The sequence below is a fragment of the Lichenostomus cassidix genome, unplaced genomic scaffold, assembly GCF_008360975.1.
Source record: "Lichenostomus cassidix isolate B80296 unplaced genomic scaffold, HeHo_3.0 HiC_scaffold_43, whole genome shotgun sequence".
In the NCBI taxonomy this organism is placed as follows: domain Eukaryota; kingdom Metazoa; phylum Chordata; class Aves; order Passeriformes; family Meliphagidae; genus Lichenostomus; species Lichenostomus cassidix.
In genome coordinates, this window is record NW_028147635.1 from 1,981,929 (window position 1) to 2,005,871 (window position 23,943).

The 23,943-nt window shown below is 47.6% G+C and overlaps 3 protein-coding genes, 3 long non-coding RNA genes and 1 other non-coding gene across 11 annotated transcripts in view; 6 read left to right on the top strand and 1 right to left on the bottom strand.

The window, feature by feature from the left end:
- The window catches only part of LOC146421112 (uncharacterized), a 382,384-nt gene that overhangs the window by 343,938 nt on the left and 14,503 nt on the right, over positions 1 to 23,943 (bottom strand). The gene's annotated exons all lie outside the window — the stretch shown is intronic.
- LOC146421128 (U2 spliceosomal RNA) lies at positions 2,144 to 2,334 on the top strand. Its single transcript, XR_014848830.1, has one exon. It is a non-coding gene; the product is annotated as a U2 spliceosomal RNA (small nuclear RNA).
- Positions 3,499 to 5,831, top strand: LOC146421129 (uncharacterized). Of its 2 annotated transcripts, none has more exons than XR_014848766.1 (2): positions 3,499 to 3,586; positions 5,084 to 5,831. It is a non-coding gene; the product is annotated as an uncharacterized LOC146421129 (long non-coding RNA). The 2 variants fall into 2 exon arrangements; XR_014848767.1 differs by lacking the exon at positions 3,499 to 3,586 and adding an exon at positions 4,866 to 4,984.
- LOC146421130 (uncharacterized) lies at positions 11,262 to 12,081 on the top strand. Of its 4 annotated transcripts, none has more exons than XM_085047629.1 (5): positions 11,262 to 11,370; positions 11,466 to 11,527; positions 11,616 to 11,660; positions 11,749 to 11,822; positions 11,919 to 12,069. In XM_085047629.1, exons 1-5 carry the CDS (start codon positions 11,342 to 11,344, stop codon positions 12,027 to 12,029), a joined length of 321 nt encoding a protein of 106 aa, XP_084903755.1. In that variant the 5' UTR covers positions 11,262 to 11,341; the 3' UTR covers positions 12,030 to 12,069. The 4 variants fall into 4 exon arrangements, with proteins under 4 accessions (XP_084903755.1, XP_084903756.1, XP_084903757.1 ...); XM_085047630.1 differs by having other exon boundaries at positions 11,616 to 11,651; positions 11,919 to 12,068; XM_085047632.1 differs by having other exon boundaries at positions 11,266 to 11,356; positions 11,919 to 12,081.
- Positions 12,092 to 16,916, top strand: LOC146421131 (uncharacterized). The gene is made up of 2 exons (XR_014848761.1): positions 12,092 to 13,259; positions 16,567 to 16,916. It is a non-coding gene; the product is annotated as an uncharacterized LOC146421131 (long non-coding RNA).
- Positions 17,925 to 19,429, top strand: LOC146421132 (uncharacterized). The gene is made up of 3 exons (XR_014848760.1): positions 17,925 to 18,247; positions 18,645 to 18,802; positions 19,353 to 19,429. It is a non-coding gene; the product is annotated as an uncharacterized LOC146421132 (long non-coding RNA).
- Positions 19,452 to 23,683, top strand: LOC146421133 (C2 domain-containing protein 3-like). The gene is made up of 6 exons (XM_085047661.1): positions 19,452 to 19,552; positions 20,287 to 20,504; positions 20,861 to 20,993; positions 21,687 to 21,815; positions 22,992 to 23,136; positions 23,537 to 23,683. The coding sequence occupies exons 2-6, from the start codon at positions 20,387 to 20,389 to the stop codon at positions 23,681 to 23,683; spliced, it is 672 nt and encodes a 223-aa protein (XP_084903787.1). The 5' UTR covers positions 19,452 to 19,552; positions 20,287 to 20,386.

Here is a 23,943-nt window from a genome sequence, read left to right on the forward strand (position 1 = left end):
CCTCCCGCGCGCACTCTTTTGGGTTAAACTCCGTGATTTCGCCGCTTTCCGGGTCAGTTTAAACTTTTTCTCAGGGAAATAAAGGATAATACTGTTGTTTAAATGAATCGGGGAGGGGATTTGGGCAGTTTTACCAAATAAATCCGTGAGGGAGGTGAGGAGCGGGCGGGGAGCCGCGCGGGTCTCTTTTTTGCAGCTCTTCGATCGCGGATGTTGCTACGATGCAAATAAAGATCTCGATTCTTTTTGAAAACACGGATTTTGTTTATTTGTGAGGTAAAATAGGTGCAAAACCTCATCGGAGCCGCTTCGGCAGCGGCCGGGAGGTCCTGCGGGTGACATAGGAGATCCCGGAAATCCCCAAAGCCGGAAAATTCCCTGAAGCCCCCCCCGACCCTCCCCGGTTTCCTCAGCAATTCTGGGGGCGATGTGACAATTTTGGGGGATTTTCGGGGGTTCCCCGTGTCCTCCCCGGGATTTCCCCCCTCCCCTGCTCTTACCGCAGCCCCGAGGGTCCCTCTGCCGCCCCCGAAAAGCCCCAGAAAGGGGCGAAGGATCCCCCGACCCCCGCTGTCCCGAACCCGCCCGGCAAAGAGGGCGGGCCGGGCCCGAGCCGCGCCTCCTGAGGGAAATGCAAATGAGGAGGCTGTCGGCGGGGTTTGCGGCGGGGTGGGGGGGAAGGAGGGGGGGGGAGGCCGGGGGGATGTTTATGCAAATTATAATTACCTTATGCCCGAACGGCATCATGGGTCAAATAGGTGAGGTTATGCTATATAGCTTCCCTCATGTGCGAAAGGCATCATGGGGGAAAAGGCGGGGTTATGCTAATTTGGATTACATCATGCCCGAGGTGCATCCCGGGAGAAATGGGCGGGGTTATGCATATCGCCATTACCTCATGCGCGAACGGCATCTTGGGAGAAAGGGGCGGGGTTATGCTAATTTAGATTACCTCATGCGCAAACGGCATCTTGGGAGAAATGGGCGGGGTTATGCTAATTTAGATTACCTCATGCGCGAACGGCATCTTGGGAGAAAGGGGCGGGGTTATGCTAATTTAAAGTACCTCATGAGCGAATGGCATCTTGGGAGAAAGGGGCGGGGTTATGCTAATTTGGATTACCTCATGCTCGAACGGCATCTTGGGAGAAAGGGGCGGGGTTATGCTAATATAGATTACCTCATGCGCGAATGGCATCTTGGGAGAAAGGGGCGGGGTTATGCTAATTTAGATTACCTCATGCGCGAACGGCATCTTGGGAGAAAGGGGCGGGGTTATGCTAATTTAGATTACCTCATGCGCGAACGGCATCTTGGGAGAAAGGGGCGGGGTTATGCTAATTTAGATTGCCTCGTGCGCGAACGGCATCTTGGGGAAAATGGGCGGGGTTATGCAAACTAGCCGAAACGCGGCGCGAGTTGCAGTCTCGGTAAAGGGGCGGGGTCATGCAAATTAAAGCACAATCCCGCATGAATGGCGTCTGGGGAAAAGAGGTCCGGCCATGCAAATTAGATCACTGCGCGCAGCGATCGGCGGCATCATGGCGGATGAAGATCGGTGAGGCAAACTCGAGTCCTTAGCGGCGCGAATAGCATCTTGAGAGCTTTATTGGGGGATTTGCAGAGTTTAGGCCTCGGTGCGCGGGGGGCGCGGGGGGAAATGGGGTTTCAAGCCCTTCCTGAGTCCCCGAAAAAAGACCTTTTTTCCATTTTTCCCCACACAAATCCCCGCAGCTCCTCTCAGCCCCGGCTCGGCAAATCCAACCGCATGGTCCGAGCGGCCAAAAGCCCGAGCGCGGCACCTTCGCCGTGCCTCTGCCGGCCTGTCCGGCCCCGCTGGCCGCGCCGAGAATCCGTGAAAAATCTCCTGCAGCTCCCGAGCCTTTCCGCCTCTCCCGGAGCTCCCAGCGCCTCACGAGCTTCCCGCGCGGCCGGCCGGAGCGGCGGGGTGATGCATATTAGAGAACCAGAGCACCGCCGTGATTTTGGGTCAGTGCTTCAGAAACATGTGCTGACAGTGCGGGAACACAGCGGGAAAGAGTCTCTAAATTGCTGGAAAGGAGGTGCGCGGCGGCGCGGGGGAGACAGCGAGGTGTGTGTTTGTCGAGCGGGGTGCCGCCGGGAGCGGGGGAAGGAGATTGTCATCGCCGCTCGGCCGTTTGGCTAAGATCGAGTGTAGTGTTTATAGTTATTTATTCGGTTTTGGGTACGTCCTTGGTGAGAGGACTTTATGTTAAGCGGGTATTTGAGCTCGGGAGTTGGGTCCAAAGCTTGCTCCCTCGGCTCCGCACATCGTCCCGGTATTGCGGTGCCTCCGGCAGCGGTGCATCCCCACCGGGGACCTTTCGACTGCCAAACGCAGACTAAATGCATTCGGAAACACTAAACGTCACAAGTCTGTGGGTATTCCTCCCGCGAGTTCCTGGCAGGGGCTCGCTGTCATCCCGGAGCTCGCTCTCACGCCCGGTGCATCTTCCCGGCAATGCGGTGCCTCCGGGAACGGCGCACCCCGCACGGGGACATTACGGTAGTGAAAAAGCACAAGGAGAGAGCGGTTGCTTAACTGCTATGTATATTTGTCGCAATATCGGACGTTATTATGTGACAAAAGGTTTGTGGCGCTTCCGAAGGTGCCGCGAAGGCAGCGCTGTAGGTTGTGGATCCCGTCCGTCCTTCTGCCTCAGCGCCCGCAACATCTCGTGCCTTAGCCCCGCCTCTCCCAGGGGTTCTGTTATAGGGCGCTAATAACGGGGAGATTAATAAGTAGGTTACAGTGAAAAGGGACAGCGCAAGTCTGCTTCTGCAGGTGCTACCGGAAATACCCGAATGGTGGAGAGAGCGAGAGTAAGTATGTCAATTCTTAACGTATCTTTCTATTCTTTAGCAAGTCAAACCACCTGCTTCCACAGCACTTCTGAGCTTCATTCTCGCTGTTTACAGAAAACTCTTACAGGCCTGTCTGTGACTAACGTGATGGCTGCAGCGCCACGATGGTCCGTATCAACAGTGGCTGCTTCTTTCAATTCTCTTTTTTCTGGTATACTTTTTTCTTACTAGATACTTAAGTCATCTCCTTCACTTGGGTAGCAGCATTCGTAAGGCACTGGGTACTATACTGTGGCTTGGGAATAAATGGCCAGCCATAAAGGTAGTAAACAGCTTTGCTGCAAGACAGAAAATGTTTGCAACATCTAACAAAAAGGTGGTTTTAGCCTGTGATTTTGTAATTATGGAACATGTTTCAGCTACTTCACATACAACATGTGAAAAATTATTTATTGCTGAAACTCAAAAAGACCACTACTTCTGCTGCGACAAACTGCGGCCACCTGGATATGTGTCCTTCCCTAAAAAACAAGAAATGGACAACAGAAAAATTGCAGGAGTTCCTTACCTCACGATGGTTTTTTTTTTTCTCTTTTTCTTCCTGCTCTTACCTTCTCATATCTCTTCGTTTTAATGCACATTGGAAGGACTGCAATTATCAGTACGGGGGAACGAATCCTGAAGTGCTGCTTCTCCCTCTTGCTTGTCGTGTCACAGAATGCACCCGGAAAATACCATTCTATACCGTACAAAGTTCCAGGTATGGATACAAATAATAGAAAAACTTCATGAATTACTTTCCCCTACATAAGATTGCCCATGCTTGTAAAATCTGTAGGAATACATAGAAAAAATTGCAGATAAGGTCTGTATCAATTTAAATCCAGAACACCATCATTTTAAATTCTTTAAAAAATACAGGTTTGGATGATGGTGCTACCACTTCTTACATTACAAACTTTGGCAATACCGATCTCAAAACTGCTACACGTTTCTCCAAATATTTTCATAAATACTGGACAGTAAATAAGGTGTTAAGCTTTATACCTGAACTTAGTTATTACCTGTGTGTAGACTGCGTAACGCACATGTGGCCTGCTGAAAAACGCTTCAGCGTTAAACCCGATTCGTGCGGCTACATTCTGAGAGCTGCCGTGAAGTGCACCTCCTAGAATAGGCATGTACAGAAATTTAGCTTTTGCGTGGCCTGCAAGAAAGAAGTGAAACCTTACTGGTTCTTTCAATGTCATCTGAAAGAAAGCACATCTGTCATTTTAAATACCGAAGGGTAACTGTCTTGACCTTCCTCCCCTGCACCCTCGGTGAGGCACTGCATGAGGCTTCGTAGGGTTTATGTCAGCCTTGGCACAAAATGCTGCATGGCTCATATGGTGGGTAACTTACCGTGTGTGTTCCACGTGCTATTCCGCTTAGCCGAGTCACACAAAAGCGAGGAAGAGGCTCTAAGGGGTTCTTGGGAGGTACTGGTTGTGTAATTGTTCATTCTGAATGGGTCAGCAGCCCACAGCATTATGGCCTGTGAGCAGAGATGACAGCATGTAGGCAAAGGCCTCCCATTCCCCCCTGAGCGGGGGGACACTGGGTACAAACCTGCTTCCTGCAAGCGTATCCTCTCAGCCTGCTGCATGCTGAGGCTTGGACAACTTGGAGGGCAGCTGCAGGCTTCGGCTTCTGTGCATACACACCTCTCCCAGAAGGTGAGAGGACTTAATAATAACTTTGCCTGGATGTAATCAGCTGGCTGAAGGTCACTGCAAAGTATCTGTCTTGAGGGAAATTTGTGGATGGAGTGAGATATGAATGTTTGGGTGAGAAAGAATGAGGAGTGTGTGATGACCATCCCTGGAATGGAATTGGAACTCTGCAGAGAATGGAGTGCATGCACTGTTAGGCAGCCTTTGCTGTAGGCAAGTGTGAAGAAGCCCAGGAGATGGGAGCAATAAGGAAAGATTCCAAAGCGGTGAGAATGAGTAGAACATGTTAGAGTTGGTGGTTCCACTGGAGCAATGACATGTGCATGGGGTCAGGGATGGTGCACCTGTGTGAGAAATGGTATAATACTGTGAAAGTGTCATGGGCAGGCATTGCTGAGCAGGCCTGAAGCCCTCCCCTGTGTCAGGACTTAAGCAGGCAGCTGGTGGGTAGGAAGCCAAGGAAAAGACGGCGTGAGGCAGTTGGACTTGCACATGTGCGGAGCTGTTCAGAAATGACTGACGTGTGTTGTGTTCTCTTACAGATGGTGGTGTTTCGCTGCTGCTGGAGTTGCCGGTCCCCGCGAGGATATTGCGGTCATGTGGCATGCGTAGAGAAGAGAAAGATGGCATCTGTTCCGTTCCAAAAGATGTTGGAAACAAAATGACATGAAAGGCTACTGAAGGAAAATTGTTGTGACTGAGTGCTACTGTTGGAAAATGTATCAGGTTAAAAATGTTGTGTAACTGTAGTCAAAGGTTTTGTTTGGGTTTCCCCCGGGAAAAGGAATTTTAGGTTTCTTGCAGAGCAATGTTGTGCCAGATGAGGTCTGGTGAAGTCAGCATACCAAGACATTGGGAGTGACCCCCAAAGATAAGCAGAAAGATAAGCACTGTGAACAGAACATCCAGCAGGAACTTGTGGTTCTCAACAAGACATGATGGATATCACAAGCAGCTAGGCCAGAGCACCTGCAAGCAGAGCTGAAGACATCCTGGCCCAGAAAAAAGGCTGATAAGAACAACTGAAGAATGTCATTAGCATCAGAGGCAAGGAGATTGGAGTCCAGTGAGAGACTGAATATGGGGAGTTTGCTCAACTTTGGACTAATGAACACTGAGCCAATGCTTTCCTATGTACTTTTACTGTATGCAATATCTGAGAAATGGAGTAAAAGCTATGTATCCTGGAATGATTGTCTCTGCACACCCGGGCTATGGCTGGATGAGATAATTGCTGTGGTACATCCTGACCACAAAATAAAGTAATGCCTTGAGAGTGTAACATGAAAATGTTGTTGGAGAGTTTTTATATTTTTTTCTGCAGATTCTATTTTTTTCTGCAGGGTAACACTAGTAAACACATGGCAGTAGTGTAGAGGTGGGAAAAAAAAAAACCCCAAGACTAAAGAAGTGATCCTTGCAAAAGCACTGGATGAGGTAACACATGCAAACACAAGTGAATGCACCCATGAAACAAGTGAAAAAACCCCAGCAATGCATAGTAGAAGCCCCTAGGAAATCCTGTAGAAAGAGATGAGCAAAATGTACATAGCTGTGAGAAACACCTGCATGATAGTGTTGCAGTATCCCCCAAAATGTGTTTTGTTTTTCAAGAATTGTAAATTCTGGAGTTTTTAAGAAGTGGTAAAAAGACCCACTAAGATTTGAATGAATGGTAATTTCTGCTACTACAGTTGAGACAAAGCGTGTAAAAATCAGGCACTGAACCTTAGTAAAATTCTATAGCAAGAGCTCCAAAAATTGTGAAAAAAGTAAAACGGTAAAAATGCTGGGAAAAAAAGCCTCCGCTCCCGTGTTGCCATAGCGACGGGCGGGCGGAGGCAGGCGTAGCTTTGGGCGGACTGAGGGGGCACCGAGGGGCGGGCTCTTGGGCGGGGTGCGGGGAGCACCAGGGGCGTGGCTGTGTTCCGAGCCCCGTGACGTCGAGGGGCGGGGTGTAGAGACTACCAGAGGCGTGGCTTTGTCCCGGACCGAGCGCCGACAGGGGCGGGGCCAAGGCAGGGACGGGGGGCGGAACAGTAGGTGGAGTACAGTGACGGACCAGCACCTGGGGCGGGGAGGTGGGCAGGGCTTTGGTGACGTCATTGCGCGGCGAAGAAGATACGGCTCCAAAAAAAGGTTTTGAAATTAAGGAGCCACTCTGGCTCGGTGGGTATGGCCTTAAGCCGAATCTCTGCACTACAGGGCTTCGAGTCCCACCGCGCGCTACACCGTGCGTGTGTTAGTCACGACACGGCCACGTAGTTTGGCAGCCTGCCGGGCCCGCCTACCCCCACTGGAACGTAAATGAGGCACCTAAGCCAGAAGGTGAGGTGGCGGGGGGGGGCTGTCGCGGCAGCTTCCCCGGGGTGGGAGGGGGATGGCGCCGCGCCCGGACGGGGCCTCCGTGGATACCTCCCTACATCCACCGCTGCAGTGCGCGGCGCGCGCCGGAAATCGGGGGCGGTACGTGGGGGGGGGGGGGAAGGCACCAAGGTGCCAAAAACGGTTTTTTCCGCCTACAAACATGAAACAACAACAACAACAAACTTCACCTCCTCAAAAACACACCTCTCTCCCTTTTCTAACGCAACACAAAAACAACAACAAACACCTCGCCTACTACAAACAACTAAATACACAACTAACAACACCACACACCAACATCATACAACAAACAACTAAATACACACACCTACGCTCCAAAACGTTCATACACGCATTTTACAATCAACAGCTACAAACACCAATGCCTCACACCACACAAACTAATGCCTCTCACATCCACCAAACACCTCTCAAAGCACAAACACCAACACAAACACAACACACACCACATCCTCACAAACACTAACAAATCACACTTAAATCTTCTTTACTCTTTACCTACTTGCTCTTCCCATCTCACCACTACTCTTTTTCGTGCACCTTCAACGACCTACCTGCAAATCTCACTCATCAACAGCCACTACTCAACTGCTACTTACCCATCTGCCTCATCACAGCACACAATCCACCCACAACATGCCCGTCCACCACAGCTGCACAAACCTCCACAAACTGCACAAAAACTTCGAGAAATACTTGCCCTTCCACAACATTTACCACGCTTTCAAAATCTGCCTCAATACATACAAATATTGCCACATCAACTCTCTATCCATTTCAATAAAGAACACCAGCACTTGCAACTCTACAAAACTTCTGCCTTTCCATTATGTTCCTAACACTTCTTGCATTAAAAATTTGCCTACGCTGACCTCAAAACTGCTACACATTTCTCCACATATTTTACCTAATACACAACAGGAAATGAGGTGCTTGCCCTTATACCTCCACATACCTATTACCTGTCTGTGAACTGCATACCACGTGCATAGCCTACAGAAATACACTTCAGGATTCAATCTGATTCCTAAGGCTCCATTGTACAAGCCTTACAAAACACCACCTCATCAATTATCCAGGTACACAACTTACGCTTTCAAATGGCCTAACAGAAACAAACAACTTTTGCTAACTCTTTCAATGCCATGTTAAACAAATAACATAGCTCATGGTGCTGAAGAAACAATAACAACTGCAATAACCATCCTCCCCTGTTCCCTATATGACACACCAAAAGATGGTTCAGAAAGTTTACTTCAAACACAATAGCAAATGACACACAACTCACACAGTGGCTGATTCTCAGCCTCTGTTCCAATCACTCTTCCGCTCAGCCACATCACATAGAAGCAAGGAAAATGCCCAAAGGGATCATTTGCAGGTGCCAATTGCATAATCGTTCGGTCTGAACATGTGAACGGCCCAGGCCACGCTTCTGATAAAAGTATTTGGCGTAGATGAACTCCCATCACTGTGACCAAAACATCTGACAAATACTTTACTTCCCTTTATGAAAATAACACCTGTCTGATCACCACAGCTCTGGTATTAGGTTAGCCCAACACACTGCAGCCTAACAGGGATCCTTCTCAAAACCGAGGGAGAAAACTTACATTTAGATGTCAGCACTTTCACTGTTGACTTCTTTACAATTCACTGGCAACATGTCATTCATCTCATCTTATTTGCCACATAAGCCACACAAGGTATTTACTCTTTCAATTAGGACTCTAACATCACTTACTTGAAAAGGTTTCCACCATGGCCCGTGACTGTGATCTCCCTCCCTCTTCCTGCTGATCGAACCTGCCTCAAACCACTGCCTCTTTTGAACGGCTAGGAAATCCTTGCACACACTGGGCACAACAGACCCAGGAGTCCAAGGACAGCCTCAGGCCTAGCTCCTAGCCACTTCTGTCTGGCACAAATCCTGACATTTGCACAACTTTACGATACAAAATCCCACATTTGCCCGTGGGCACCTGGCTGGCAATCGATGGCTCTTTTACACAGCGATGGCACATCGCCACCCTCAGGTAAGATAGGCGGATTGGAGGAATCCAAGTGCACACACAGCTCTGCTTCTTCACACCTTTCATCGCACAGGATTCCTACAGCATGCACGCTTTTCAGGTACAATGCCACATTTCTACCAGGCTGCAAACAGGGCCTCTTTTACACAGGTAACCAACTTTTCCACCCTTCTGTCCTGCACACCATGACAAATGCCTCCTCACATCATAAAAACCATCTGACAACACTTCATAACGAGCCTCAAGATACACTATATCGCCTCTGTGTTACCTCACTCCACTCAGTCCGGTTTTCTGGGAAAAAAAACTGTTTCAACCTTTTACAAACCTCCTTTGTGGGATTAAGAACACCGAGCTATACTGATAGCAGTCATAACAATCCATTCTTTACATTCATTTCAATTATTCACTACCCACAACAAAAGCTGTAACTGCTGCTTCAGGACACCACATCTATAGAAACACTGCACCAATGATATTAAAGGAAGCGAGGACAATAACCACATCAAATCTCTTCTTCCCCCACAGCAATGACCGTGGCCACATCTCCTTCTCTCTACCTCGAGGACACGCTCGGGGGAGTACCTGACAGCATAAGAGCTCTCAAGAGCCTATGGCACGTGGTCTAAAATGACATACCTGCTGTTGTTATACAGAAACGTGCCCTTCCTTTCACACAGAGTGTCACAGCAGGTTTCGCTCACTGCAATTTCAGACTCTAAGCATGATTTCTCTTGAAGACACTAAAACAAACCTCATCCAAAGGACTGCCTTTATGATAAGAATGTAATTTCAAGCCGTCTCATTCTGAAAGATCTGAAAATTTGTGTGGCTAGCACAGGTTTTTCTCATGAGAAGTTTTCTTGTGTTTTGTAAATAAAGATAAAGTTTGGATGTTGTTGGAACAGTGTCTCAGAACTTGGGCAGTGCAGGCCTGGCCAATCAGGCCTGGGGGAAGGCTTCTGACTGACCAATCTGGGTGACTTTTGAGAACTCTATATATGTGATGAAATCAAAACAATAAAGGTCATTCCTTCTTGCCACTGAGAACTGATGCATTCATTACTCTGCTAGCTGCTCAACAGCGACAAATTTGTACATTCTAACTGAGGATAACATTAGTTGTCAAATTTGTAGGGAATTAAAAGTTAACAGGATTTCATAGATTAAGAATATTTGCATTTCTCCCATTCAAATGCCCAATTATCCATCATCTGTGCAGAAAAAAATCAACTGGTCACTGAACTTAAAACCTCTTTTGTTAGGAACAGGATCAGGAACCTGTCTTCATTAGTATTAGCAAAGTGCTTTAAGGATTATCAGAAAAGGATGGTAGCACTAGAAGTGCGTAGTAAAATGAGAGATGAATAACACATGAATCTTTTCCTTAAATTCAGATCAGTGCACAATGATAATCTTTTCTATAAGCAGGGGCACAGATATTTTTCTTATATAGATTAAACTTAGGAAGCTTAGTATTGCACTCATAAAAAAGCCTGAATTCAGCTGTTCATGTGCACAATCCTGCAAAATAGCTGCTAAGATTAAGAGAATTAATTAAAAATAAATGCCCAATAAAATAAGAAGTATATTTCTCATACAAATGCTCTAAGAGCTAACCTGACTTTTCCCTGGTAGAACATATCTACAATAGGAATTTAACCTATGGGCACACATAATTAGCTCTTTCACCTTAGAGTTGCTGAAAGAATGATTTGCTTAATTTTAGTTCTTTCAGTGTTCAATAGGAGAACTGACAAATATGCCTAAAATGATTATAGGGGAACTCTTTTTAAAACCTCCTCTGATATTTTATTTTAAAATAGTGTGCCCTTCAGTCAAAAACCTTTTACTCTGATATTTTATGTTTTTCCAAATCAATGCTCAACTTTTAATACCGTCTGTATTCAAATGGTGTATGTGATCATCAAAAAGATAAGTGTGGGGTCACGACACAGAGATGAGATGATAGCAGGGTAGCGGGTTGGAAATTCCTGGGACAGATCTAAAAATTAGCATGGGGCAAGAGATGTCTTCTAAGGGACCTCTTAGTAGAGCCAGAGGCAGCAGCAGCTTTACTTTGATTGGAACCATAAGGGTGCACAGCGCAGAGCAGTTCCAGTCCGTCTTGTCTTGTCTGGTGTCTTTTGTTGTCTGCCATGTCTTTGGGATGTCTCGGATCACTTGTCTCTGCCTTTTGCCCTCAAAGGCCTTATCAAAGGGTCGCCTGTCATCTCTAAGTTCTCGAACGTTCGTGCTTCTCGGCCTGATGCCGACATCATTTGTTCTTATTCCCAGGAGGGCCTTTTTGGGGGTGGTGTAACTGGTGGCTCTGTTAAAGCATTTTTCTTTGCTTGTATTTTTAGGAAGTAATGCTAGATGTCAGCAGTCAAGGTCAATGGAGTGAGGTGAGCAGTGACCAGCAGACAGAATTCGTTACTGTTGCTTGGTTCTCAATTTCTGGCACAGCTCCAGGCATCCATTGTCATTTGTGCATTTTTAGGTGGTCTACTTGCAAGATGTCCTGGCCCAGGATGACAGAGACCAACTGGGTGCATACTGAAGGTATAGATATGGCGTATTTCAATTGGAGTGGGGCGGCTGTAGTTTTTCAGTGTTTCAATGTGGGTTTTTTTTCTTTGTTTCTTTGCAGGTGCTGCTGCTACCCTGGGCATGCCAAGGAATAGAGGCGACTTGGGTGACTGGGTGTTTGGATGGGGTAACTATTAGGTGAGTGCTACGTGGCAGTGTGCTAAGCTCTAAGCATCCATTGTTGTTTGTTTTAGGCAGTCCAGTTGTATTACACCTCTCAGGGCTGAAGGCCCTCGCTGACAAGCCGGTGAACTGGGTTAGGCAACAGGTGAGGATTTGCGGTGAGTTTGGGAGGTAGGGAGGAGGAGGGAGGTTCCACTCGGGTTTCATCAATGCCACGTCGCTCTGTCTCTCCTTAACCCAGGTATACCCCACGATGGCAGCATCAGCCTCCGAGCACGGCCGGAGCCTGCGTCCTCTGGAGCCAGGCGTTCCTAGGAGACGGCAAGTAGCGGGATTGTCGGGTTTTGGTTGATGTGCTATTAAGCTCACACGTGGATGTTTGGCTTTCTCTATTGTAGCCAACCGAGAGAACTTCCGAGACAGCGAGGACGCATTCTTTGTCACTGGACACAGATTCACATCCCTGCATGTCCGAGAGATAAGTCAAGGGCTATGACCCCCAGAGGGGATGGAAGCTGGGTGCCGGGCTGGGACTCGCCGGGAGGCATTTTTGTATTAGCTTTGGCAAGGGGGATGTCCCAAAAAGGGTCCCTTAGGTCACGTAAAGGGAGAGCCTGACTTTTGATGACAATGCAGAGGGGCGTAGGGCAGAGCAGGCCCGGTGCATGTTGTGTCACTTGTCTACTGTGTGTTCCCTGTCTTTTGTGTGTCTCGCGTCATGTGTCTTTTTCCTTACCCCTTTGAGGGGATTATCAAAAATGCCGGGCCATCCTTATCATCGCTGATCTCCGTGTTCCTCGGCTTGGAGCCGATATCTTTGAACCTTCAAATCCCAAGTTCGGGTGCGCATCGGAATCTCTGCATCTCTTTGGAAGCATCGAGTCAGATGCCTTTTACGGTCTTGTTCTGAGCTGTATCAACAGCTGTACATGGCAATGATCCATTATAGCAGGCTAGGACTTGTAAGAATGTGCGGTCGGAATCTTCTCCCTATCTTTGCGATTCCCGGGCATCCATCTTTGCCATTTTGGCGAGCTTGTCTTAAGGTGATTGTGTTAGCATCTTCTGCCAGGATTCTTCGGGCCCGGTTGGCTCACCATCAGTCTCACCCGGGTCATCTCATTCCGCATCCTCTTGATCATTGCAGTCATCTCACTGAGAGTTTTCTCTCATTGTCGTGTCCCCTTGTTGCGTGTCCTGTCCAATGTGTCTGTGTGTTTGTGTGTGTGTCTTTGGCCCAGAGCTGCTCTGCCCTGCTGCGGGGTCTGCTGTGTAGGTGTAACAGGACTAAGGCTGTACTGTTAATTTGTTGAGAGGCTGAGCCAGTGGAGCCTGCAGTGTGCAACCATCCCAAACCCCCCGGTCACTGGCCTTATGTGTGTGATCTGTGGGAGAGTTGCCCCCCAGGGACTTGAAATTTGTGCTGTAGGGTGTAGTTAGAGTGTAGGTGGTACCTGTAGATTGCCAAGAAATATTAAGTTACCTTGTCACGCTTTGACTTTTGTAATGAATTTCTTTCAGATGCAGATGGATTGAAACAGTGCCCCATACTGCGAGGGTCTCAGTGGGTCCCCACAGGAAGGTCAGTCAGTGTTTGTTGTGGCAGGGGGAGGTGAAATGGTGACTTTGTTACAGGGTTATTCTTTGCCTTCTTTTGTTTTATTCCTTAGGAAGTATTGCCAGCTGTCAGCATTCAAGGTTAGGTGTGAAGTGGGCGGTGACTGGCAGACAGAATGAGTTATTATTGTTTGAGTGAGAACTTCTGGTGCAGCTCTTGCAGCCATCATCAATTTTGCATTGTAGGCTGTCTGCTGGCAAGATATCCCGGCCCAGGATGCCAGAGACCAGTGGGCATCTGAAGGTATAGATGTGATGTACTTCAATCGCAGCGATGAGGTTGTAGTTTCTCGGTGTTTCAATGTGTTTTTGGCACTGGAGAAACAATTCACCAAAGATCACCATCTGCATCTGTGCTGGGGATGGTGGAACTGTGGTGTTCCCAGTTATAGCGTGGGTGGCTGTTGTGGGGACGCCGGGTGAAGCGTGTTCCATGGCTGCTAAGCACGGTAGGAAGCCACCTTTTGCACAGATCTTCAAAACTTATGTCTTGCAGCAAACATGTTTGCTACCTGTGCGAGTGGACCTTTCGTGCCAATGCGCAAATAAATTTGCAATGCAATATACCTGGATCCAACTATGCCTCGTTTCATTATTAGGGAAATCAAGGGATACAGTGGAGGGAGGTTAAAAATACAGGTGCAATGAGAAGCTAAAACTCCCAAGGCTCTCCAAAATCACAGAAAACTAGATAAATAAAAATGAAGAGATAACATTCAACAATATAATACTTGTAGTTATGCAACACAGAGAATTAGCCTGTGCCTAGGTGATCGTGCCTGTAAAAGAGGGTTGTGCATGAGCAAAGAAATAAGGTGGTGTTGGAAGGAATTCTAAGCAAGCGGAGTGGACATGAAAATAGACCTGCCTAATGAATTGTAATGAAATGCGTGAAGTTCTCTCTGAAGTGCTAATGGTAAGAAAAAGGGACAGGGCTTTTCTCTTTTGTGCTTGAAATTAGAAGTGTCTCCATTAGCGAGAGGAAAACAGAGCAGCTGAGTGTGTAAATGGCACATAGAGATGTGTCACAGAATGTGAAGTGTGGCACGTTTGTAGCAATGTAGCCGTGCAAAGAGATGGAGTGAGGGAGCAGCCACAGGTGCGGAGTGCAACAGGAGCCACTGCTGTCCGTTTGCAGTTCCCGCAAGGAGAGCGAGGGGGGAGCGGATGCAGCTCGCAGCAGAGGGAGCATCCTTTAGTGTAAGGCGCCCCTCGCTGCCCCCTCACCCCGCCCTGTCCCTGACGTCATCCCGCTCTTGCCCCGCCCCCTGCCCGCCCCGTCCCTGACGTCACTCGCCCGACCACAGCCACGCCCCTCGGCGCCCATTTGCTCCGCCCACAGCCACGCCCCCACACCACCTATCACCATGGCAACGATGGAAGCTTTTTCGGCACGTTCTCAGCACTTTATTTAGAGTTTCTCCGTCATTTTTACAGCTGTCTTGAGACACAATTTCAGAAGGGCTTTTCAGGGGATTTTTACATGTTTTGAAACCTTTTCTTACCACCACATATCATTTCTTAAAAGGCTCTTTGGGCTCTTTTCCACTTTTTGCTAATATTTTTTTAGGGTTCTTCACAAGTATCTGAACAGCTTTTCCTCAGCAATGTACAGCTTTCCCCGGCTGTATGTTACCCTAAAACGTCTATGGAATTAAAACTGCTCTTAATACATGAATGTATCTTTTCCCTTTCCTCTGCTCTTTTGCCCCCTCAGCCAAATCTGTACCCAAGTTATCTACTCGAGTGCCCTCTACCCAACTTTTCTACCCCCGAGTTTTTTTCACCTTTTTTTTTTTGTTGCACTCTAAGGAAAAAAAAAAAAAGCTTCATGGGTGTAATAGAATAAGGTTCGGGGTTTTTTTGTTGCATTCTATAATAATTTTCTAAGCAAAAGGAATGAGGATCTGCTTTAATCAAAGCCTGATAAAAGCAGGTAGATGATGGAAATTACCAGTTTTTGAGGTTTTTTTTCCCTTGCTCCCATTGCTGTTGGTGATGAAAAGCTGAGCTTTTCTCTCTGAACAGGTCACCTGCAGGGTGTTTTTTTGTTGCCTTCTGCACTGGGAATTGCACACCTCCTCCAGGCTGATGGCGTGACAAATGCAGAGCCCAAGGACCACAGGGAGCACATTGAGGTCCACAGTGTCAGGGATGGATTGTGTCAGCTTGTCTTGTGAAAGCTAAGTGTCAGGACTGGTGGTCGGGACAAGGGAAAAATTTTTGTGATCACAGGAGGCAATTTGAAGTTAGCTTAGAGGAGAGGACTGTAGTGGAAGAGGTTCCTCGGAAGTAAAGGGAGAGGTTTTCTCCTCAGCATCAGCTGAGCCTTTGCTGGGCAGGGCAGGGAAGCTTCGAGCCACGTCCCCATTCTTGTGAGCTTTTTGTCATCGGTTTTCTTTGAGTCTGGATGTGATCCTTAGAGTCAGGAGTGATTGCCACAGTCATCTGGTGTTCACTGCCTCCTTCTCTAGGCCTGCTGAGCTTCTTGAGCATCCTTTTAATAGCTTTGGAAGTAACTTGGTGTCAGGATTTGCTTTTCATTATGTGCTATTCCTGTGGAGGCTTCAGCATCATCAGCATCTGGCTCGTCTTGCACTAGGAATCTTGCTGGGCAGTTTCAGCTTGTGTCTGTTTTGCGCTGTTTGCCCGGGCAGGCGGCTACGCTGTTTGGCCGCAGCGGCAGCAGGGGTCTCTACTTGCGTACTTGCCCAGATGGGGCTCATTCTGGCATCTTGACACTTTTACTTTTTGAGATCAGCAGGTGTTGTCATCCATGTTGCTTCTCAGCTTTGGTAGTACCTACTTTTCATGTCCAATGTCCTTGGACTTCTGTATGAAGGGCATTCTCAGCTGCCAGACTGTGCTCAGAGAAATCCCTAAGACCTGGACTACGTTCCTTCTATTAGTTTAACGTGCAAAAATAAAAGAGTTGCCCCAAGCATACTGTGAGTGGAAGGTGGTCACAGGACAACCTGTGTCTTAAGGCATTATCCACACCCTGAAAACTGTGGATACACACAGTCTTTGGGATCAGCTGAGCTGTGGCTTCATTGAAAAACCTGTGTTCTTTGGGTCCTAAAATTTCTCGGGTTTGGATGGGTTTTCCCCAAAAATGCCTCGCAGCCCCATAACCTTTGCTTTCCAAACCCCCGAATCATTTTAATTAGCCATCCCGGGCTGTTCCCTGATGGAATCATACCATGGTGTTATTGCCTCATCCCTACATCATGTCCTGTCCCTCAGTGATTAGGGCATTTTTTTCCTCCCAGGAGCAAGAGAGCAGTCCCGGTCCTTGGTCACATGTTGGTGCTGCAGAAGCCTCTGCTTGGGACTGCCTGGGTCCCGGGTGACCCGGGACAGCCGCCTACGATGCCACGAAGGTGCCAATGGAGACGCCGGCCACCAACCCCCCAGATAAATTTGGCTCCAGCAGGTGCCAGCAGCAGGCTCTCCAGAGCCAGAACTTCCCGGGATTGCGGGAGTGTGATTCTGGCAGTTCCCAAACCAGTATGTAATGCTACTACTCCCAGAGCTCTACAAAAGAAGAGTGACATTTAGTATGGTTTTGGTTTCACTGGGTATAAGGTGTTTTTTATTCAGCTTGAAAGCTGGATTTCTAGTCGTGTTCAGAGCTTTCAGAGTCTCATCTCACTAATTGGATCTTCCTCGCAGCTCCGGAGCGGAAGCTGTGCAGACACGAAAAACCAGAGCGATACAAATCGCTGTTTGGGGTGGTCTCTGTCGCCCTCCTGTGGTGAGCCCCGGGTATTGCACCCCGCCAACATTATGGCGCGGTCTCTGTCGCCATCATGTGTTGAAACGGAGGCACTGCACCCGTTATGATCATCGGCATCACCTCTGCCCGAGTTAAAGCGCAAACGAGACCATGCGCCAGGCAATAGCACGAGTTTTATTTGACAGTAAATAAGAAACCCGTTTTAGCAGCCTGGCTTCCAATTCAAGAAATGGAAAGCACAGAAGTAAACCGCATTTATAAATGTGAGATGCTTCATGCAGCAAATAAATGTTTTCCTAAGTTTAGTAATTTTTGTTCCTTGTAAAAGGTGGAATTTTAAAGGACTGTTTCAGTGCAGCCCTGCAAATCACACTGGATTCTCCCTGAACCACTAATCCCATCCTCTTTTGGTGGAATTCTCTTCAGGTGGAATCTTGCACGTGTTTGCACTGAACTGAACCTTGATGAGGATAAACTCAGCTTGTCATCTCTCCCCGAAAGCCCCCCTCCCCGATCTCCGCCCCCGCCCACGCCGTGCGCATCTTGCATCCGGACCGGCCGCCGCGGCGGGAGGCGTCCCAGACGCGGCTGCTTCTCCGAGGCCGACGTGCCGGCGAGGGACGCGGCGGGAGCACCGGGAACAGCCCCCCGAGCCGCCCCGCCCTAAGCGGCCTCCCCCAGCCGCGCCGGCGCACCCGCGCGCACGGCACCAAGGGAAACGTAGTCCGCGCCTCCGCTGCGCCCTGCGGGGCGCGGGGCACGCCGGGAGCTGTAGTTCCCCGCCGCGGCGGCCGCTGCCGGGCGCGAGGGGCGGGCGGGATGCGGCGGAGGGCAGGGGCGGAGAGGGACGGGGCGGCGGAGCGGGGCTCGGGGGGAGACGGCGGGGAGAGAAGAGCGCCGGGACGGGGCGGGAAGCGGCGCGGGCGCTCGGGGTGATGTACGGGGTCGCTGACGCCGCCCGTCCACGCAGGTCCCGGCGACTCCCCCGCCGCCAGCGGCCTCCCGCCGCTCGTCCGGGGCCAGCCGCGCTGCTTCCTGCCCTGCACCGTGTCCCGCCTGCCGCGGGAGACCCCGCAGCCGCCCGCCATGCTCCGCCTGCGCTGGTGGGGGGAGAGCTCCGGCGGCACGGTGCTCCAGCCCGCGTCCCGGGCCGGGCAGCCCGCGGGGAGAACCGGCGCCCGCTTGGCCCCGGCAGCTCGCCGCCTAGCTGGCAGGTAGGGACGCTTCGCCCCGGCACACGGCGGGAGCCGGGCCGTTCATTGGGGTTGGGCTAGCACGGGAGGAGATGGGCTTAAGCTGCGCCAGGGGAGGTTCAGCTCGGGCAGCACGAGGAATTTCTTCTCGGAAAGGCTGGTCAGGCGTGGGAATGGGCGGCCATGGGAATGGGCTGCCGTGGGGGGTTCCGAGTGTTCATTTTCTGGTAATCCTGTGGTTATTTATTGTAATTTTTTACCAGTAATAATGTCTGTAATAACCCTTCTTTACCAGCTGCCTCGTTATAGTCATTTCCTTGTGCAACATAAGGATCACCTCTGGCATCTCTGTCATTGTAGCCAAAAAGTGTGAGTCATGACCGTGAGACTGACCTGGGGATGTTTCTGATTTTTGCAGAGGTGGGTGTTCTCGTCCTGGACGTTCTGACCAAACCTGATCACTTCCCCCTGGGCAGAGCAGAGATCACCAAACTGTCCCACCTCTCTCCCAGCCACCCCACCAGAGGGTCTTCCGCTGTGGTGTCACCGACATCGGATAAACTCGGAGAGCTGCAGGTAGCTCTGATGTCTTTGCTCGTTACTGTAAATTGTGTGCTGTGCCACTGCTGGAATCAGGTGCAGGACCCAGCTGTACAGGGCACCCTGCAGGCATGCTCTCTGTCCAAGGCATTGCTGAGCTAAGGGAACGAATGAGAAACACATACGGGTAGCGTTCACTGTATTTTATTTAGTGGGGTAGTTGAGGTTAAATGAGGAAAATATGGTAATCTATACACTGAGTGTTAGTATTGACAGTGGATTTAAAAGTGGATATTTGATTCTAACACTTCACTGGTCTGGAATTGTAGAAGATTTTTGACATCTAGAGTTAAGAAAGCTCTGTCTTGCAGCCCTGGCCCTGGAAAATTGATGATGAAAGATAGTTGTCTGAGATTTGAAAGCGTGGAATGAGAAACGAGTAGTTGTACATATGTGACATAGCTGCACAATGTAAATATTATGTTGTGTAGAAAAACAACACTTTTCCATTGCACAGCAAGTGAAGTTGCATGCAGTATTTACTGCACTTAAGAACAAAGTAATATTTTCACATAATCTCTTTCAGGTCTCACTGGCTCTAGAACCTCTGCCAGAACTGTGTGACACCAGCAGTTCTGTCCCAACCACAGAGGGAAGTTCAGATGCTGCTGCTGCTCAGGGAAGCAGCAAATCCCAGCTTCCTGCTCCATCCCAGCAGCCCAGGCACACACGGGTGACTGTTGCTGACCAGGAGTCTGTTGGCAGCAGCAAAGCCACAACTCATAGGTACTTTTTCTTTCCTCATGACAAAACTGTGGTTTATTTTGCAGTTCAGACAGAATTTTTAAGCGATGGCTGTACACTTGTGAGTTGTGGAATGCTTGATCTTTTCAAACATACATTTCATATGAAATCCAGAATGTTGAGGATTTCTGAGGTGACAGGGACAGTTTCTTGTCTGATACAAATTTGCATCTTATGTCGGTTTAGTTCAAGTCACGGAAGTTCACACAAGATGTGCCTCAAATCATGGAATCATAGAGTAATTTGGGTTGGAAGGGATCTAAGGTTCATCTCATTTCATCCCTGCTGCCAGAACACCTTCCACTGTCCCAGGCTGCTCCAAGCCCCATCCAACCTGGTCCTGGACATTTCCTGGGATCCAGAGGCAGCCACAGCTTCTCTGGGCAGCCTGTGCCAGGGCCTCACCATGCTCCAGCAAGGAACTTTCTCCTGATATCTAATCTAAACCTATCCTCTGTCAGTTTGAACCCATTCCCCCTTGTCGTGTCACAACATGATCTTGTAAAAAAGATCTTTTAAGAAGCTTTGTTTAAAAAATCTTTTACTTGCGGGTTGGGTCGGTCTCTCTGATAGTGTAAGTGGCAGGTGAGGAATCATGAAAATGACATGCCGTGTTTCTTTTCGGAGCATGTCCTGAAGGGAGAGTTTGCAGAGTTTTGAATCCCTTTACCCACCCACTTGGGTTGTTACTGAAATAACATTACATTTTTTACCAGAGGAAAGGACCATTTGCTCTACCAAGAGAACTCTGAAAACATAAAGGACACCTTTCCTGCTTCTCATCACCGTGTGATTTTACCGGATGAACGTCTGAGAATGAATCCTTCAAATCAGCCCCTGTCATTTCCCACCAGCACTGATCCCGAAGCTCTTCCCAGAAGGGACACTCGGGTGCTCTCCGTGCACAACCCGGCTACGAAAGACCTGCTGTCAGGTTTGTGTGCAGCTGGCTTCGTCTTTGAGATCTCACTACAAACGACTCTTGATGATATTTCGTGTGCCTGTCTGGATATGAAATTTTCTGAAGGGAAAAAGAGACTTCACACCCGCTTGCTGCGTTATAGCCAAAAGGCTTTTACTTGAAAACCACTGCTGCCTGGGCTGGATTGAAATAAGCATTGGAGTTAATGAGTGAAATTAAAACGTGTTTAATCCCCAGGGCATCAAGATCTCTTTTAGACAGCTGGAAACATAAATTTCTTGAATGTAGCCGACACATTTGTTGTTTTTGCACACTGCTTTTAAATTGCATTTGAATGCTGGAATGTAATTTTTCTGCTTATTTCCCAGCTCTCTTGGATCAAGGCAGTAAACTCCGTGATGCCATGGTTGTTTCTGCCATGAAGTCCAGCCCAGACATGGAGATTGAGCTGAACAGAATGTCCCATTTTGTAGAGAGAGACGATTTTAAAGCACCAACAAAGTGAGTTTGGAATGGGGAAAGTGAGATTCAAGCTCCAAACCATAAATTTTGAGGCTTTATGCAGGAAACTGTAAATACTGAGATTCATAGGATGTGTTTTAGGATCCATTTAGGATGAAGCCAGCACATCATTCAAATGGGAAGTTAATTTCTATCTGTGAATAAATGGCTAAATTTTGTGAATTTATTTTAATCTTTGTGAGGTAAGCCTTGATTTAAGTCACTGATTTTAATTTCATTTCTCAGTATAGTTATATTTAGTTCAGAGTTATTTGACACGGAAATATGGAATGTTGGTAAGGAATAAGAGTAGCGCAAGGAAGTGCAAGTGAAATGGCACTGCATCACAAAGAACAGCTTTTCAAATGAGTGTAAGTAATTGATGAACTAATGCATGTTTTTTCTTAGGAGAAAAGAAACTTCAGTTTCTTGGTTTTCCTCTGGAAAAATACGAATATTGCCTGTTGTTCTGTGATAACCACAAAGTAATGTCATTGTCTTTGACAGACAGTGATGCTATTGCAAACTCAGTTTCAATTATCTCTGCTCAAGCTATTCACATTTGCGTTAAAGTAGATTATTTTGGACTTCCTAGAAAAAACAGTAGACCAATTAATGGATCAGTCTTGAGTGTGCCTTAATGTCTTTATTTTTCCTTTTACTGCTCTCTGTGCTTCCATCGCTGTTATCCAGGAGCCCAAAAGGCTTAGAGTCCAGTTTCATGCCCACTCCTGAAGATCTCCATCACATTGCATCTGAAGTTTCAGGTCAGCAATTTGACCTAAACTGTGAAGAAAGAGCAATCCAGTTACTGTTGGGCAGGTGAGTGTGGTGCACTGGAGGCTACTGTAAAGTTGTCCTTATCTGACCATTTTGTACTGAAAAATGTCTCTTGACTCCTCAAGTTCTCCACATTTTTGGGACTGTAACCAGTGAATTGTGTGCAAGTGATGGAGGTGTCTTATAGCTCATCTGTGATGCACAACAACCTGGACAGCTCCAAGTCACTTGGTGTAAAAGCGATGTCTGGAAGATTAAACACAATCTTTGACAAAACTAAGTTATTTTTTAGTTGTAACTATTGTGTCCTAAAATGTTACATAAAGTGAGTACGTAAAACAAATACCATGTTTCTCTGAAGAAGAAGCACTGGAAGTTAAAATTAGCGAGAAACAATATCTATTTTTAATCTTTCTCCAAATATTAAATGTACCTTATTCTCTCATTTTGCATAGCAGGAGCATAAGTGATGCTCCACTGTGTCCACATCAGCACCCTGAACACACAGCTTCTGGGCCAGATATGGTTCAGAATTTCAGTTTGTGTTTCTTGTGCCCTGCACTTACTATTTCCCTGTGGTTTATCATTGGATAACACTGAAGTATTTGCAGATCATAGAAAGATTTGAAACTCACAGCACAGAGGAAAGCCTTAAACCAAACTAACCCAAACTTGTGTCTGAAGATGCTTGTGGTTTTGCCTACTCAGATATACCTTTGTTGCTATTTTTTAATTAAAGTAAACTGTCCTTAAGTCTTACCGGTATCTTAAAGCAGTCCAAAAGTTATAAAGCAGTGAAAGCTAAAAATTAGAGTAGATATTAATTGGTATATTTTACAGTGAAAGTCACCAAGGTCTGGAGTCAGTTGCCCAAAGAGGTTATGGAATCTGCATGGTTCAAGGTACCCAAAATCCAAGTGGACAACTTTTTATTTGCATCCCTTCCCTTCGAGCAGGGGTTGGACTGGATGATCTCCAGAGATCTCTTCTAACCCAAGCTGTGCTGCACTTTTCACGGATTTTGTTTTCCTGTGGGGTGCAGAGATGTTTTCCTGAGGTAACCCTCCCAGCTGGGTCACAGATGTGCTGTGTGAGCACAGCTGGCTCTGTCTGGAACCAGTATAGCCCAAATCCAGGATAAAATAGGCAGTATTGTCCAGATCCCTTAGAGACTGACTGCAGAACACTAAGGTGTGATTCTCTCTCTCGTATCTGCAGTGCTGATTTCTCCCCAGGGCATTTTTGGGATCGAGCAGGTTCTCTGTGGGATTCTCTCTCCCTCGGCGGTGAGGTGTATGACAGTGAACTCGGTGATCCCCATTATGACCAGAGTCTGCTGGAGAGGCTTTTTTACACAGCTCCTGTAAGTGGAGATCCAAAGGAAAATGTGCATTCCCTAATGTGCAGAAAACCAGAGGTTTGCGTGATCAAAAAACCTGCAGATTTCGGTATTTTAAAGCTGAATGAGCATTAGGTATCATACCAAAGCTTGTGAGTACCTGGGTACTATTGCTTGAAATTAATATTATTAGAAGAACATTGTTAAGACCACCAAGTCAAGCATGGAGTTTGGAAATTGCTGGGATTGAGGCTGTCCAGGAAGACTTTCTGTTTTTCAAATCTCTGGAAAATTTTGGTAGTGTTTTAATTGTTTCAAAGGATGCCATATACAAGTTGTTTTCCATTTATGTATTGTGACCATTATGGATCTCTCTTGACAGTGCTAATTAGCTTCTTATTTATGTGCATTATTTCTGCTTCAGATAACTGATTCCAGTTTGAATGATTTCCTCAGCGATGATGATGTTAAATCCTCACAAAAACTGTCCAAGAAGAAAGTGGGTCCAGTGAGTCCACAGAAGGATTTTCCTGCCTTTGATCAGAATGTGACAGACACTAAACCCAGGTAGTTACATCAGTGACTTCTGTTCTGACCTCATCGAAATTGTACTCCCTTTTTTTTATGATGGAACCAACAGAAGTGTCCCTAAAGATCCAGTTATCAAGTTTAACTTGTACAATACAGTTAGTGTAAAGGTTTTGTGACTTTTTTTTTTCCTAATTCGGCTCCAAACAATTATTTCTGATTTTTTTTTCTGACTAACACTGCTGTTTTAACACCAGGTAAAATTCATATCCCCAGAGGTACCAACACAAAATCGTTTGCAAG